The 16,046-nt window shown below is 33.0% G+C and overlaps 1 protein-coding gene across 2 annotated transcripts; it reads right to left on the reverse strand.

Annotated features, from left to right (window-relative positions):
• Positions 1–2,434: 2,434 nt before the first annotated feature.
• Positions 2,435–5,175, reverse strand: LOC112772503 (uncharacterized). Of its 2 annotated transcripts, XR_003187529.3 has the most exons (8): positions 4,996–5,175; positions 4,865–4,899; positions 4,505–4,594; positions 4,371–4,427; positions 4,193–4,269; positions 3,372–3,452; positions 3,158–3,208; positions 2,435–2,781 (listed from the first exon to the last, which is right to left on the reverse strand). XR_003187529.3 is itself a non-coding variant. In XM_025817468.3 (7 exons), the coding sequence occupies exons 3-7, from the start codon at positions 4,583–4,585 to the stop codon at positions 2,650–2,652; spliced, it is 402 nt and encodes a 133-aa protein (XP_025673253.1). In that variant the 5' UTR covers positions 4,586–4,594; positions 4,865–4,899; positions 4,996–5,175; the 3' UTR covers positions 2,435–2,649. The 2 variants fall into 2 exon arrangements, 1 of the variants encoding a protein (XP_025673253.1); XM_025817468.3 differs by lacking the exon at positions 4,193–4,269.
• Between the last annotated feature and the right edge of the window lie 10,871 nt (positions 5,176–16,046).

Consider the following 16,046-nt stretch of genomic DNA (forward strand, 5'->3'; position numbering starts at 1 on the left):
TCATAAATCCACAATTTTCCTTTCAATTTAGTTGATTGAAGAATAATTCTAGTATTCTACATCAAAATATTCTATGTATGAGACAAACCAATAATAGTATTATTGTTATTGGAGTTAACCAAATATTTAAGCATGTGCTTTCTTTTATTAAGGTGTTTCAACTTTATATGTGGGTTAATAATGCATGTCACACGGAGCATCTTTTTACTTGGATACTGTACTATTAGTATGATTCCTTTGAAATATACTTTGACTGCGTGAATAGACTATTAATAAACAATTAAAGCATTAATTACTACTTGGGTCTTTCTCCATAATTATGATATTAGACGAGATTAGTTAAACTTGTTAGATTACGCATTATATATATATATATATATATATATATATATATATATATATATATATATATTAGCATTAATGTCATTAGCATTAATGTCACTCACCGTAACACTATACTTTTCGTGTCTCGGTAGTTTAAGACTTTGGGTACCTTTTATTTTCCTTTGAATTTGATTACAAGTTTTGTTAATTAATTAAGGGTTATGTACGATTTTAGTTTCTAAGGTATAGATCAAAAATTTTTTTCATCTTCAATTTTTTTTTAAAGATTTTGTATGTAAAAAAAGATTGAAGATGAAAAAACTTTAGAAACCAAAATCATACTTAACCCATTAATTAATTAGTGTTTATAGTACTTGTAAGGAAAAAAAGGTACTTATTAAAAAATTAATTCTTAACTAAGTGATGACCACTTTTAAAATTTTTATTTTTCAATAATATTCAAGGTTTTGAAAACTGATTCGAATTGACCGGTCGAATTACGAATGGATGAGAATAACAGTTTGGACATATGCCAAAACCGAAAAATTTAAAAATCAACGTTAGACTTTTAAATTAGTCGAGAACCGATCAGTTGAATCAAATTAGGACTCGGCCAGTTTTCTAAATTTTATAAAAAAACGCCACCGTTTTGATAGCTGATGTCTTAAGCCCCTAACCATTGCCTAACCCAGCAACCCTAACTCTACACAACGGCGCAGCACACACTCCCTTCCATCACCCTTGAGCTCGTCCTTTCTCTCACCACTAGCGAGCTCATTCCCTCACTTTTGTCCAACTGTCAGACTGCTCCTTCCGCCGTCGCAAGTTAGAGCTTCGAAACCACTGTCGCCATTGTGCAGCTTTGTTCTCATGCAGCTACCAATTCAGCTTTGGAAGCACCGTCGTTGGGCTTGCCTCCTGCCTCCGTCGCGTAGCTCTGTTTCATCGTCGCTGGCGCCAACTCTGTTTCACTGGTCAGCGATGTTCCCTCTCTTACTCAAGATCTGCTCTGCTCTGTTCTAGGCTTCTAGATTGCTTTGTTCTTAGAATTTGATTTTGTTTTTTGTTAGGATTGGTGATTTGAATCTTTTACTTGAAAATTATTTTTTTGTACTTTAATTTTCAAGTTGCTTGATGCTTCAATTTGAGGAAATTGTGAATTTTAGTTTAAGCTGTGATTGAAGGTTCTTTGGTTTCACTACAAGGATTTTGTTCATTTGTGACGGTTTTTTTTCTATTTGTGGCGGTTTCAAACCCCCACAAAAAGGATCGTGGCAGTTTTAGAAACCCCCAAAATTTGAGGTGCCACGAGCTCCTTTGTGGCAGTTTTTCACAACCCCCACAATTCCATTCAGTGGCAGTTTTCTATACCTTTTGTGGGGGTTCTATGCTTGTGTTTTGTGGCAATTCTTGGTTAATCATTGTGGCGGTTTAGAACCCCCATAAAAAGAATTTTATATTTTTAAAAAAAAGACATTCATGTGGTGTTTCAACCTCCACAAACATGTCAGTATTAATCTTAAGACAATTAATTTAAATACTAGAATTACATTATTATACTACTAATCAATTATCATTTAAAAGAAATCTTTAAATAAGACACATTATAAATTTGAAGGAAATTAAAATATTACATATTTGAACAAAATTTAACATGAATAATTTGAAATATAAAACAAGGTCTGTCAATATAACCTCGACCAAACTGGGTAGTAAACTAATATAAGAACCCCTTCACATCCTAATTGGATGAAATAAAGATTGTATTTCAACTATACAAAGCACTAAAATCAATTTGGCCGATTAAAGCATTCTAGCTGTTACTTGAAAATATGATGACACCTTATGCAGAGACAATCAACCATGCAATTTGTATTTTGCAGATTAATAAACATAATAATTACACTGACATTATCTAACTTTTTATTCTTGGCTGGTGGCTCCTTTGATTTGGATTTGTTAGATCCTTTAACATAATAAAATTAGAGAGGACATGAGAATAGAGACCGTTATTTACTCTACATTACTAAGCCCATTAATCAACTATAACTACACAAGTATATACAAATAATTGAAATGTTAATTAATTAGTTATTATTTATACAAGTAATTGTGCTGTCAAAAGGAGCATAATATTAGTTATTATTTATATATCTGAAAAGTGAATACATAATGAAAGCCATTAGATGTCAATAAATACAAAGTACTAAATGCCTTGATTGACACATAGCCATCATATGTTCATATAACTAGTACGCATAAAAAAGAAGGGGAATGAAAAATGGTAAGATGAAAAACAACCCTACATTTGATCCACTCAAGCGGTCAAGCCCTCCCCTCCAACTTTAGGAAACAATGAACTAAATAGAGAAGGGGTAATAGGATAATACCATATTGTATTTTCTTAAATAATTTGCGCTGACGTTCAATTGCCTCCTTTGTTTCTATTAGTTGTCTCTATAAAAGTAAATAAATGAAAATAAAAAATCAAAAGACAACAGAATTCATGTATGTATTATTTAAAATGCAACCTTCTCATAGGCAAGGTTTCAATTTTAGCCATAAAAAAGAGGCCTACAATCAGAAGGAATTTACATGCTCTGCGATATGACAAATTCTTTATATAAATACCAAAATATTAATGACATGGAATTAAACACTAAGTAATAAATATTAACATGGTATATAAATCAGTTCATTGGGATCTAGAGGAGCAGGCAACAAATGAAAGAGATCACAACAGCATATCAAACCTCTATTTATTATTTGTTGTCATCCTAATCTACACATACATTTATTTTTCCACAAAATCAAACCTCAGCAGAAGACTTACCTGTAAAGAAGAAAAATTATCATTACGAAGTTGATCTTTGAGTCTTCCATCCTGCAAAAGAATATGATCTTTACAGTAAACAATCAAGAAGTACAATATAATTGATCAATTTACAGTGAGATCAAAACTGATTTGCTTTTACAGTGACATCAAAATTGAACTATATAACTAGCAATTCAACAGAAATGAGACTTGGAAATGAATCTGCACTGACTTCGTCTTCATGTGGCCATATGTCTTTTAACTTCTCCATTCTCCTCAATTGGATCTCCTCTAACTGAGGAAAGATACGAACCTGTTTTGATGTAATAAAAAGTCATTCAATAAGGGTCACTTAATAATGATGAACATTAGCAAATAAAATGCATTGATATATGGCTAACTAGATCAGTGAATAAATAAATTATAATAAAAATCTATTACAAACTTTCCAGAGTTAACTTTATTAAGTTCTGAAACCAACCATTTGAAGGTGGATTGTTCTATATCTTGTGAATCTTGATTGAAAACAACTTCAAGATTTCCAAGTCTAGAATTTCTACCGGTAGGAAAGAACCTTACCAAGTTTGGAATTTCTCTAAGATGACATATCAGCTACTTACCAAGCGGAATTCGAGCATCAAATCAAGGCATGATTGGGCCAGCCTCAGTTAGTTACTAGCATGCCTAGTTAGTGACCTTAAAAAAAGAAGAAAAAGCAATGGCATCTTGACCAAAGAGAAAAAGAAAAGCCATACCTCCTTTATGCCTACCTTTATTATAACATAAATCTTGTTATTTGTCAATGAAGTTTCTCTATTAACATTTATCAAGTTCTCAAACCTATTACAATGGGTTTCAATGAAATCAGCACACTTGGCCTATTCAGTCAATATGGTAACTTTGCTATATGAAGTCTACTTGTTCTGACGAAAATGGTGTAGTTGGCTAGTTGCTATAACCAAAGAAAAAAAATTGATAGTAATTAAGGGAAATTCATTGCGATAAGATTCTGAGCATGAAGTACATAAGTGGTTTTCAAATTAGATTTCATACTTGATCAACTAGAGAACCCAATCGTAGTTGTAATTCAAAATTGACAATTGTTTGATACCATATCCCATTGGAGAAATCTGCTACAACACAATTCTTTAGTATAATAAAGTACTACAATTATCAACAACAAATATTTTTCACAGACTTGTAACAAAGAAAAAAAATATGCACACTAAACTGTAATGTACTTGAGTAGAGCCCCGCGAAGCTTCTCCATATATTCTGCAGCTTGTTTCTGCAACAAAATAACATGGAAACATGTTATGTCAAAACAAGCATTATTCTCCAGAAACACAATTGGTATATATTTACTTGGCTACTCCTATGTGCATCGGCTATGTTTTCATCAAGAAGTGCCAACAGAGATCTGTTAATTTCACTGCTCTCAACCATCTGTAGCAACTGATGTTGCATTGAAGAAAAAGTAAAAGTTAGATTGACAAATTCAACTCAGATAACAAAAGTACAACTAAGTGAACGAAAATAACTGAATGAAAAATAGAAAACACAAAGATTGAAGAATAACACAAAGATCGAAGGGAATCGAAGAAAACACAAGAAAAACACATTTTCTAGTAGGCGAATCAGATCAGAGAACGAAGAACTCAAAAATAGAGAAAAAAAAAAAACCTAAAAATAGATCTAATTTGAGAGAAAGAGCGTTTTATTTACCTCTTTGAAAGAGTCTAAGCTTCTTCCTCCGTGAGCTGGCCTCAATGCAAACAACGAAAAGCGATAATTAGAAAAAAATTCGAAAAATCAGAGAGAGAAAGAGAGAGAAAATAGTGGATGAATGTGTGAACCTGGCCACCATTTATAACTCCAGCGGGTGATGCGTTGACGGAGGAGACTTGGCGGCAACGGCGGCAAGGAGATGAACGACGGTTGCGATGGAATCACGATCTTAGGGTTTCAGACTCTCCCTCGTTCTCTCTCTCTCTCGAGTAACTCTTTTATCTTTTTATTTTTGGTATGGGCTTGGTAAATATTTGTTTGGGTTGGATTTTTTATAATTAATTGGGTTGAAAATAAACAGTGGGAGTTTTTGTTAATTCTTTAAAATTGCTACAAATAAAAAATATTGTGGAGGTTCTAATAACTCTCACTAAAAAACTTCCACAAACAAATAAATATTTTTAGTGATTTAGGTATTCTTCACTTTGCTGGAAGCTTAGATTTTAATTCTTTGAGATATAAATTATTGTTTTCAACAATGGTGAATTTTAGATAATTTTTAGTTGCTTTATTTTATATGTTTCTATTGGTGTTGTTGTGTTGTTGTTGTGATTTAAATGTTCTTTTCATTCTTTTTTTTTTTCGAATGTCCAGTTGCTCAATAATTGTATTTGATGATAAATTTTAAATTGATAACTCTATTACTGTTTTATTGTCTGTTTCTGTAGTTAAATTTTATTAAAGTTTCTTGAATTTGTACTGCCTATGTTACTGATTCACTGTTTCTTCGTTGCTTTTTTTTTTGTTGTTAATTATTGTGATGAGCTTTGTTAAAATTGAGTTGAAAATTGTTAATCTTTCTTCATTTTTATTCCACCGTTCTAACTTTTGTTCTTATTAAAAATTTTACAATGGGTGATCTTTTGATTTATTATATGCTTCATGTTTTTATTATTTTGTTCTTATGAAGAAAAATTTGCAATTAGTGATTGTATGATTCATGTTTTGATTATTTTGTTGCATAAAAAAAATTCTGTTTTCATTATTTTTTTTCATTGTTTGGTTGCACTGTCCCTGTTCTCAATTTCTGTTGACTCGCTGCCCCTCTTCCGTGTTGGATTCTTTTTATTTCAGGTTCCGTGGTATTTTTGTTTAGGCTCTGTTATGTGTTTGTTATGCAACACTATCATTTTTTGTTTTACTTTTTGACTCACCCACATTAAGGCAATATTCTCTATTTTTAACTTGTTCATTATAATTCAATCCAACTATTTTTTATGGAAGTATAATTATATTAATTGTCAACAAATTTGTAGCAAGTTTTTGTATATTTTGATGATTAATTACATTTAATTGGTGATATTTTATGTAAGATTTTAAATTTGAAAAATATTTTAGGATGTTTATTTATTATTTATTTATTATTTTATTATTAAACGATTTTTTCAGTTGAACTACGGTTAGACCGGTTGAACCAATAAATTAAAAAATTAGTGACTAGAACAGTTCAATAATCTGTTCGATTTTCAGAACCTTGGTAATATTTATCTACTTAACAAATCAATATATTTTTTTTTCTTTTCACTCATACCCCTTGTGAGTGAATATAAGTGAATTAGTTGGTATTTATTGGTTATTATTGTTGTTACACTATAGGTAATTTCACTATATATGTTGTATTACTCCATTACCGAGTACAGGTACTACAATCACAATGTCGTATGAGTTTCAGTTTTACTTTCGTGTCTAAAGTCTTCTTCTCTAATTCTATTTTCTGCGTCAGTGAATGAAAACACTCTCATGCTTCCAATTCTTTACTCTATCTCAATTGTTGTTATGTATCTAGAGCCTGAGATCCTGCTTCTTTTCAAATTCTGATTCCTTTTTCATTTTCTTTCAAATTTTGTCCTAATTTTACCCCAATTTTTGCCCTATTTTTTTTCCCTTTTGTCTCTATTCTTCCCCCTTTTTTTCCTTTCTTGATTTCTTCAATTTGGTGTTCTATAATATCAATTATTCTATCAGAATCTTCAACCAAGATATCGATCTCCCCAATTTCTGAGAAGTTGGATCACAACAATGATAATACATGGAGACACCAAGCTTTGCTTACAATTCAGAATTTAAGTCTTGTACCAAAGCAAGATTTCACAACAATACGAAGAAGATGCTGCTAAGAAGACTAAAACAAAAACTGAAGCCTTCAAACAATGGAGGTTAGATGATCTTACTCTATCAAGTTGGGTTCTTGCATTAGCCACAAAGTTCGTCAAGAACAAGATCCTTCAGCGCCATCAATTTTATTAAATTTGGAATGCACTTAATGACTATTTTGCTGAGACCTCTACCACAAGAATTCAAAGCTTAAAAGCTCAACTGAAATCAGTAAAAAAAATTGGATTGATACCAGATTATTTCTCAAAAATCCAAGATCTTGTTGACTTTCTACAATCCATTGGATATCAAATTCAATAAGATGACCATATCTCAGCAATTCTTGGTGGTTTACCTGAGGAGTATACCGTCTTTATTACTTCTATAATGTCAAAATTATCAACCTACAATGTGCCTGAAGTTGAGTTTTTCCTCAAAGCCTATGATGATATGTTGGAAAGATACAAGAAACCACAAGGTGGCATCCCTATGGCAAATCTGGCACAAGTATCATCACCGTATAACATTCAATCTCAGAGAGGCTCTTTTATTCGAAGAGGAAGAGGGGGAAGATTTGGAAGAGGAGGTCATTTTTCTAATCAAAGTAATCGACCTCAGTGTCAACTTTGTGGTCGCCAAGGCCATGTGGTTCAAACTTACTTTCATAGATTCGATCCTAACTTTCAAGCTTATGGAAATAGCTCACAATCACCACAATCCACATTCCCTTACTCTAACACACAACCACTACCACCATCATCATAGTTTCATCAACCAAGATCTTATTTCTCAAATCCTTAGAATTATCAAGAATTTGTATGGTACCCAAATTCAGGAGCAAGTCACTATGTCGCACCAGATTCACTCAACTTGCTGAATTCCAACTCTTCAATTCCAAATTCTGATCAATTGTTTGTAGGTAATGGCCAAGGTACAAAAATTCTAGCTCAAAGAACTTCAATTCTTTGTGATAAAGACAGTGAAATCAAGTTTCTTTTAAAAAAATTACTTCTATGTCTTTGAAATCACATAGAATTTATTAAGTGTATCTCAATTTACTTTAGATAACCATGTCTATTTTGAATTTTGGCCTTATGATTGTATTGTGTGTGATCAAGACTCTCAAGAAATTTTCTCCAAGGCAAAGCTAGAAATGGCATATACTCTTTTAAAAATTTGTTTGTTCCTGTGCCTAATAAGTCCTTAATGCATAGTTCTTTGAATAATTCTGTTTCTTGTAAGCATAGCATTACAGATTCTTCTATTAAGAAAACATTTGTAGCTCAAAGCAACAAAAATGTAACCCTTGACCTTTGGTATAAATGCCTGGGTCATAGTTTAATAAAAACTATACTTTCTGTCTTGAAAACATGGAGAGTTTCTGCTCAATTTGATTCTAATTTTGTTCAAATATGTGAATATTGTGCTATGGAAAAAATGTATCAGTTGCCTTTTGTAAAATCTGAATCAATCTATAAAGCACCATTAGACCTTGTTTTTGTTGATATTTGGGGGCCTGCCTCTATGATGTCTAGAAATGGATATAGATACTACATCTCATTTGTGGATGCTCATACAAAATACATAATTATTTTCTTACTAACTCATAAATCTCAGTCACTACAAGTATTGAAAAATTGTAAAATGTTTATGAAAACTCAAACAGGATTGAAGATTAAGGCTTTGCAAACTGATAGAGGTATGAAATTCATGTCACACTCCTTCACTCAATTTTTAACTGAACATGGTATTATGCATATAATCTCATGCCCTTATACACATCAACAACAATGTAGTGTAGAGAGAAGATTTAGGCATATAACTGAAGTAGGATTGTCACTTTTGGCTATTGCTGCATTACCAATATTATTTTCGGAAGACTCCTTTACATCAGCAGTATATATCATCAATAAATTACCAAGTTCTGCATTAGAAAATAAATCACCTTTTGAAACTTTATTTGGAAAATTACCAGATTATAAGACTTTAAAATATTTGGATGTGCTTGCTTTCCTTATTTAAGATCTTCTAACAAAGTAAATTTTGCATTCAAATAAAAAAAGTGCTTATTTCTTGGCTATAATAGTAACTACAAGGGTTATAAGTACATGACTAAAGCTGGAAAAATTCTCTATTCGAGACATATGATATTTGATGAAACTGAATTTTCTTACAATTCTCTATTTTACAATAAAAATATAGTAGTGAACCAGGATACAGTTAAAGATCTGCCAATTTTTACATTCAACATTTCACCCAAGACTTCTAACCCTCCCCAAACTCTACCTCCTCTAGATATCTCAGATTCTCCCTCATCGACTACTTGCCTTGACACTTAAATTACTGAGCATACCTCTTCTAGTACTAGCCTCAATCAGAATCATTCCATCCTAATTTCAGGCCTTAAAATCTGTCCACCTTTTGAAAATGCTACAAACACTAGTTGTACTACATCTTCTAATATTCACAATATGCTCACAAGATAAAAAAAATCAGAAACAATAGACCTCAAGCATTAGCAACTTCAGTATAACCTTATGATTTTATTAACAATACCCCAAAGAATGTTAAACAAGCTTTTCAGTGTTTACACTAAAAAAATGAAATGGATGCTGAAATTCAGGTTTTAGTAAGATGTAACACCTATGATTTAGTTGAACCATCAAAGCATAAAATTGTTATTGATTCTAAATGGGTATTTGCTATAAAAAGAGATCCGTTAGGCAACATCATTAGGTACAAAGCCAGGTTAGTTGCAAAGGTTTTTTTGCAAGTTGAAGGTATAGATTACAGCCAAGTATACAGTCCAGTTGTGAGACCTACTACTGTGAAGATTGTAATTACTATAGCTCTATCACGTGTATGGACACTAAGGCAATTTGATTTTGATAATGTCTTTCTGAATGGTATTCTTGAAGAAGAGGTATACATGTCTCCACCAGCAGGTTATCAATTTGGAAATACATCACAGGTTTGTAAGTTGAATAAAGCAATCTATGGATTGAAGTAAGCTCTAAGAGCTTGGTTCAATACATTGACTGCTATGTTATTACAGTTTGGTTTCACCAGAACCAAAAGTGATATTTCATTGTTTGTTAAACACACTAGTACATCTACCACCTTTCTCTTAGCCTATGTAGATGACATTGTTGTCACTGGAAGTGATACTAGTGAAATAGACAAACTTATCTCTGATCTCAATAAAATCTTTCCGCTTAAAGATCTTGGAAAACTCAGTTATTTTCTTGGGTTAGAATTCTCTTATTTAACAGATGGATCCATTCTAGTTTCTCAATAAAAGTATGCTCGAGATATGTTACAAAAAGTCAAAATGGACACTGCAAATTTAATGTCTACTCCTATGGTCTCAGCCTTAAAGTTTACATCAAATGGTGCTGAGCATTTTCAGGATCCAAAATTGTATAGAGAGATTGTTGAATCACTTTAGTATTTGACTATTTTAAGACCAGATCTTCCTTTCTCTGTGAACAAAGTCTCTTAATACATGCACTCTCCAACAATAGAGCATTGGAAAACTGTCAAACGTATCCTCAGATATATTGCAGGTACAATATCAGCAGGCATTAAATTTCAAAAATGTGCTTACTTGAGATTACTTGCATTCGTAGATGCAGACGGGGCAGAGAATTTGGAGGGTAGAAAATCAATTACTGGCTATTGTGTATACTTAGGAAGCAATTTGGTATCATGGAGAAGCAATAAATAAGCCAAAGTTAGTCGCAAGAGCACTGAGGCAGAGTATAGGAGCATGGCAGCATCTCAGTCAAAACTAGTGTCTATACAGCAGCTTCTAAAGGAGCTTCGAATTCCACAACCAATGGCACCTACTATTTATTGTGATAATCAAAGTGCTTGCTCATTAGCTGCTAACCCGATCCTTCATACTACGTGCAAACACATGAAAATTGACCTTCACTGCCTAAGAGAGATGGTGAATCAAAAGCAACTCTATGTCCTCCATATACCCTCTATAGATCAGATTGGGGATATTTTCATCAAACCCCTCTTATCACCTTTATTTCACAAATATCGAGACAAACTTATAATGGTTCTTCAACCCATTGCAAAGTTTGAGGGGGGTTGTGAGTGAATATAAGTGAATTAGTTACTCTCTATTAGTTTTGATTGTTGTTACACTATAGGTAATTTTACTATGTATATGTTGTATTACTCCATTACCCAGTACAGATGCTACAATTACAATGTATGAGTTTCTGTTTCACTTCCGTGTCTCAAGTCTTCTTCTCTAATTCTATTTTCTGCGTCAGTGAATGAGAACACTCTCATGCTTCCAATTATTTATTCTATCTCAATTGTTGTTACCTCTTAATAATAAACAATGCAAAGTATATATGGATAAAATTGTTGTGATAAAGATGGATGTGGATACCCATTAATATTTGGACTGCTCAATTTCTTAAGAAGGAGAATGCTTAAGTTTTCAAATGGATTACATTAATAAAGTTTGAAAATGAGAAACTTAGTACAATTATAAATAGGAGGTTAAACCTCACACTATATGCACAACAACAATATATATAAAAACACTCATATCTCTTTATACGCCGCAATATATAATTAGTCAATATATATGAATCATCTCTATTATGTTGAGATATTAATATTGGTGAATATTAATACGAGAGTCTTATATTTATAATTCTTTATTTTATATTTATTTCTTTTTTTTAATTTATTTATTTTATAACACGTTATCAATGCGAGATTCTGTTAAAATTTAGGAAGACTCAGGTAATAAATTTTTATTATGTCAAAACTTTCTCATCTTGAATTTAATTCTCTTGATATATCTGAAAATAACTACTTATCATGGATATTAGATGTCAAAATTATCTTGATTTAATAGATCTTGAAGATACCATTAAGGCTGAAAATAAAGCATCACATAAGGATAAAGACATAGCCATGATTTTCCTTCATGGCCATCTTGACAAAAGATTAAAAAATGAATATCTCATACTAAAAGATCCTGCAAATCTGTGGAAGAACCTTGAAAAAAGGTACAATTATTAAAAGATAGTGATACTTTTTCAAGGTTCTTCTACAAAGATAGTGATACTTTTTCAAGCCCGATATGAGTGAACACACTTGTGTATACAGGATTTTAAATCCATAAATAAATACAATTCAGCAATGTTCTAAATTACCTCATGAATGAAATTATGTGGGAACAAGATAACTGATAATCACATGTTAGAAAAAACTTTCTCCACCTTCCATGCCTCGAATGTGCTCCTGCAGCAGCAGTATCGAGAAAAAGAATTTAAAAAATCTTCTGAGCTAATTTCTTGCCTTCTTATTGCTGAATGTAACGATGAATTGCTTTTAAGAAATCATGAAGTGCGTCCAACTGGCGCCGCCCCATTTTTTGAAGTAAATGTGGCAAATCATAATTCCAGAAGAGGTAAATGACAAGGTTTTGGTAATAAGAAATGTTATGGAAGAAAGAAAAAATATTTTCACAAGATCTCACCAGAAGTAGGATAAAGAAAGAAATAATGGGCAAAATAAACCAACAGAGAATAAATATTTCCGTTGTAGTGGAAAGGGCCATTGGTATACCTGTCGCACCCTAAGGCACTTAGTTTCCAATTATTTACTCTATCTCAATGGTTGTTACCCCTTAATAATAAACAATACAAAGTATATATGGATAAAATTGTTGTGATAAAGATGGATGTGGATATCAATTAATATTTGGACGGCTCAATTTCTTAGGAAGGAGAATGCTTAAGTTTTCAAATGGATTACATTAATAAAGATTGAAAATGAGAAACTTAGTACAATTAAAATAGGAGGTTAAACCTCCCACTATATATACAACAACAATATATATAAAAACACTCATATCTCTTTATACGCTGCAATATATAATTAGTCAATATATATGAATCATCTCAATTATGTTGAGATATTAATATTGGTGAATATTAATATGAGAGTCTTCTATTTATACTTCTTTATTTTATATTTATTTATTTTTATTTATTTTACAACACATTATCAATACGAGATTCTGTCAAAATTTAGAAAGACTCAGGTAATAAATTTTTATTATGTCAAAACTCTCTCATCTTGAATTTAATTCTCTTGATATATCTGAAAATAACTACTTATCATGGATATTAGATGTCGAAATTCATCTTGATTCAATGGATCTTGGAGATACCATTAAGACTGAAAATAAAGCATCACATAAGGATAAAGACAAAGCCATGATTTTCCTTCATGGCCATCTTGACAAAGGATTAAAAAATGAATATCTTACACCAAAAGATCCTGCAAATCTGTGGAAGAACCTTGAAAAAAGGTATAATTATTAAAAGATAGTGATAATTTTTCAAACTCGATATGAGTGAACACACTTGTGTCTACAGGATTTTAAATCCATAAATAAATACAATTCAGCAATGTTTCAAATTACCTCATGAATGAAATTATGTGGGGACAAGATAACTGATAATGACATGTTAGAAAAACTTTCTCCACCTTTCATGTCTCGAATGTACTCCTGCAGCAGCAGTATCGAGAAAAAGAATTTAAAAAATATTCTGAGCTAATTTCTTACCTTCTTATTGCTGAATGTAACAATGAATTGCTTTAAAGAAATCATGAAGTGCGTCCAACTGGTGCCGGCGTGCCGCCCTATTTTTTGAAGTAAATGTGGCAAATCATAATTCCAGAAGAGGTAAATGACAAGGTTTTGGTAATAAGAAAAGTTATGGAAGAAAGAAAAATTATTTTCACAAGATCTCACCAGAAGTGGGATAAAGAAAGAAATAATGGGAAAAATAAACCAACAGAGGATAAATATTTCTGTTGTAGTAGAAAGGGCCATTGGTATACCTGTCGCACCCCAAGGCACTTAGTTGATCTTTATCAAGAATTTTTGGAAAAGAATGATAAAAGAAAGGAGGCAAATTTTGTTTCAAGGGATGTTGATGAAAATTACACCACTCATTATGAAGTATCTGATCTTTTTGAGGATCTTGAAGGAAATATTGATGATTTAATCAATGATGGAAAAGCTTAATATTTGAATTTGTTAAGTACTTATGTAAATAAATAATGTAAGAAATTTTTTGTTAATTTTTATTTTCTATGTATTTGAATTTCAAGTATGATGTATATAAATAATGTTTAATAAAATATTAATGTTTATGATCACTAAACGTGTCAAATAATAATAATAATAATAATAATAATAATAATAATAACAATAATAATAATAAAATTTTTAGTATATAATACTACTATATATAGGAATTTTTTATTTAAATAAATAAAATAAAAGCATTAATTACCGAAATAAATAAATTTAAAAATATTTACCGATTTGCATTCTCCAGTCAAATCTCGTTTACAGTGTAAACAAGATGGCATTGCATGTATCTCATTTACAGTGTAAACGAGATATGACATGTCAGCTACGTCATGGCTATCTCGTTTACACTGTAAATGAGATAGACCCTTATCTCGTTTACACTGTAGGTCATATCTGCCATACAGATGCGTACCATCTACAGAGACAAAAGGCTTGCAATGCTTGAAGGCTTCGACACATGACGGAAAAGACCAAAATACCTTGTCGAACATACTGCATTCACGTACTAGGAGGTGTCCATCGTAGAATGGTTTGATGCGTAGGTCACAAATGGTACCAGGAAAACAGCTCTGCAGTACCTGAAGCAACTTGGGAACCTTGTTGTACGACTCTTCCCAATCCCCATAGATTTGTGCGATTGCCTTCTGCTTAGCCATCCACACCTTTCTGTAGGACGGTTTAAACTGATAGCTTGCTTGGACCGCTCCTTGCAAAACCAGAATGCTGACAGATGGGTTGGACTGAATCAACGGCAAGATGACCCGGCAGATCAGACTGCTGTCTAGCTGACAATGGTCTTGAGACATGGTGGGTGCTAGACAACTATGCACTCCACCCACCCTCCGAACCTCCCTGAACACAACAACACAGTATTGCTTCAGCCATGTCGTATACCTACTTAGTATATCGTATAGAAGTAATGAAAGGCACAGGTAAACTTAAGCTTACCAGTATCCAAGGTTCTGATGAAGGGCCACACGGAGGCTCCATTGACACCCATTATCATCTTGACAGCACTGCACATGGTACTTTAACCGGTCTGATTCGATCACTCGGTACTCCGCACTCCTCCGAATACTGTCCTCTTGGCTTCTAAACTTATGGCCGATCCGAAACTCTACACTGCCGTCTAGGTTGTAATCCTCTTCACCCGTGTCAAGAAACGTAGTCCTCTCATGCATTAAGACCTATGGTGCCATATAAGATAAGCATTTCCAGATCGGGTCAAGATTTCAAGCTTAGAATTGAGTGAGAAAACTTTGCGCAGAGTTCCATTACCATTAATGGGTGGCTCCGCTCTTTCTTATTGCCCTTATGTGATTTGAACCGGCGTAAGGAGGTTCAGTCAAGTATAGTATCATGCTTATTCGGCTCTTCTCATTCGTAGACCCCCAGATAAAAGATCTACTGTGAGCTTCAATCTCTTCACAAGTCAATGTTGGCAGCTTAACCGTTTGCAACGGATAGATTCCAATCTTAGAGAACATACCTTAACTCATCAGCCCTCATACCCGCGTCTCACACGCTTAGGCGGGTTACGGGACTTTGTGATTCTTTCGGACAAGGTACAGCATCACATTTGACACCTAAGGAAGGTATCCAGACTATGATAGTGAGACGAAACTGCTGAAAGCGCCGGTATTGGAAGAGGTGGAGGCAGAACGTGGCGGGCAGCAGTCGAAACGGGTGTCTCCGGAACACACTCATTCTCATCCCACTATCGGACAAGTCACTATCACCACTGTCTGCCAGGTAATCCTCGTTCGACTCCTCCTCGCACTCCTCGGCCTGATCCAATGGAATAACGACATGAATGGGCAGTGGTGCGAGGGGTCGGTCGTCCTGCACATAGGACGAGTGTACGGAAGGACCACCGCC

Source organism: Arachis hypogaea, chromosome 18 (assembly GCF_003086295.3).
Source record: "Arachis hypogaea cultivar Tifrunner chromosome 18, arahy.Tifrunner.gnm2.J5K5, whole genome shotgun sequence".
Classification (NCBI taxonomy): domain Eukaryota; kingdom Viridiplantae; phylum Streptophyta; class Magnoliopsida; order Fabales; family Fabaceae; genus Arachis; species Arachis hypogaea.

What these genes read in the sequence shown, in the direction of transcription:
- LOC112772503 (XM_025817468.3), bottom strand. Translation starts at nt 4,585, where the DNA reads ATGGTTGAGAGCAGTGAAATTAACAGATCTCTGTTGGCACTTCTTGAT. An exon ending in CTCTACTCAAGTACATTACA is followed by an intron (nt 3,453 to 4,370) that starts GTTTAGTGTGCA and finishes ACATCAAAACAG; the next exon opens with GTTCGTATCTTTCCTCAGTT. An exon ending in TATGGCCACATGAAGACGAA is followed by an intron (nt 3,209 to 3,371) that starts GTCAGTGCAGAT and finishes ATTCTTTTGCAG; the next exon opens with GATGGAAGACTCAAAGATCA.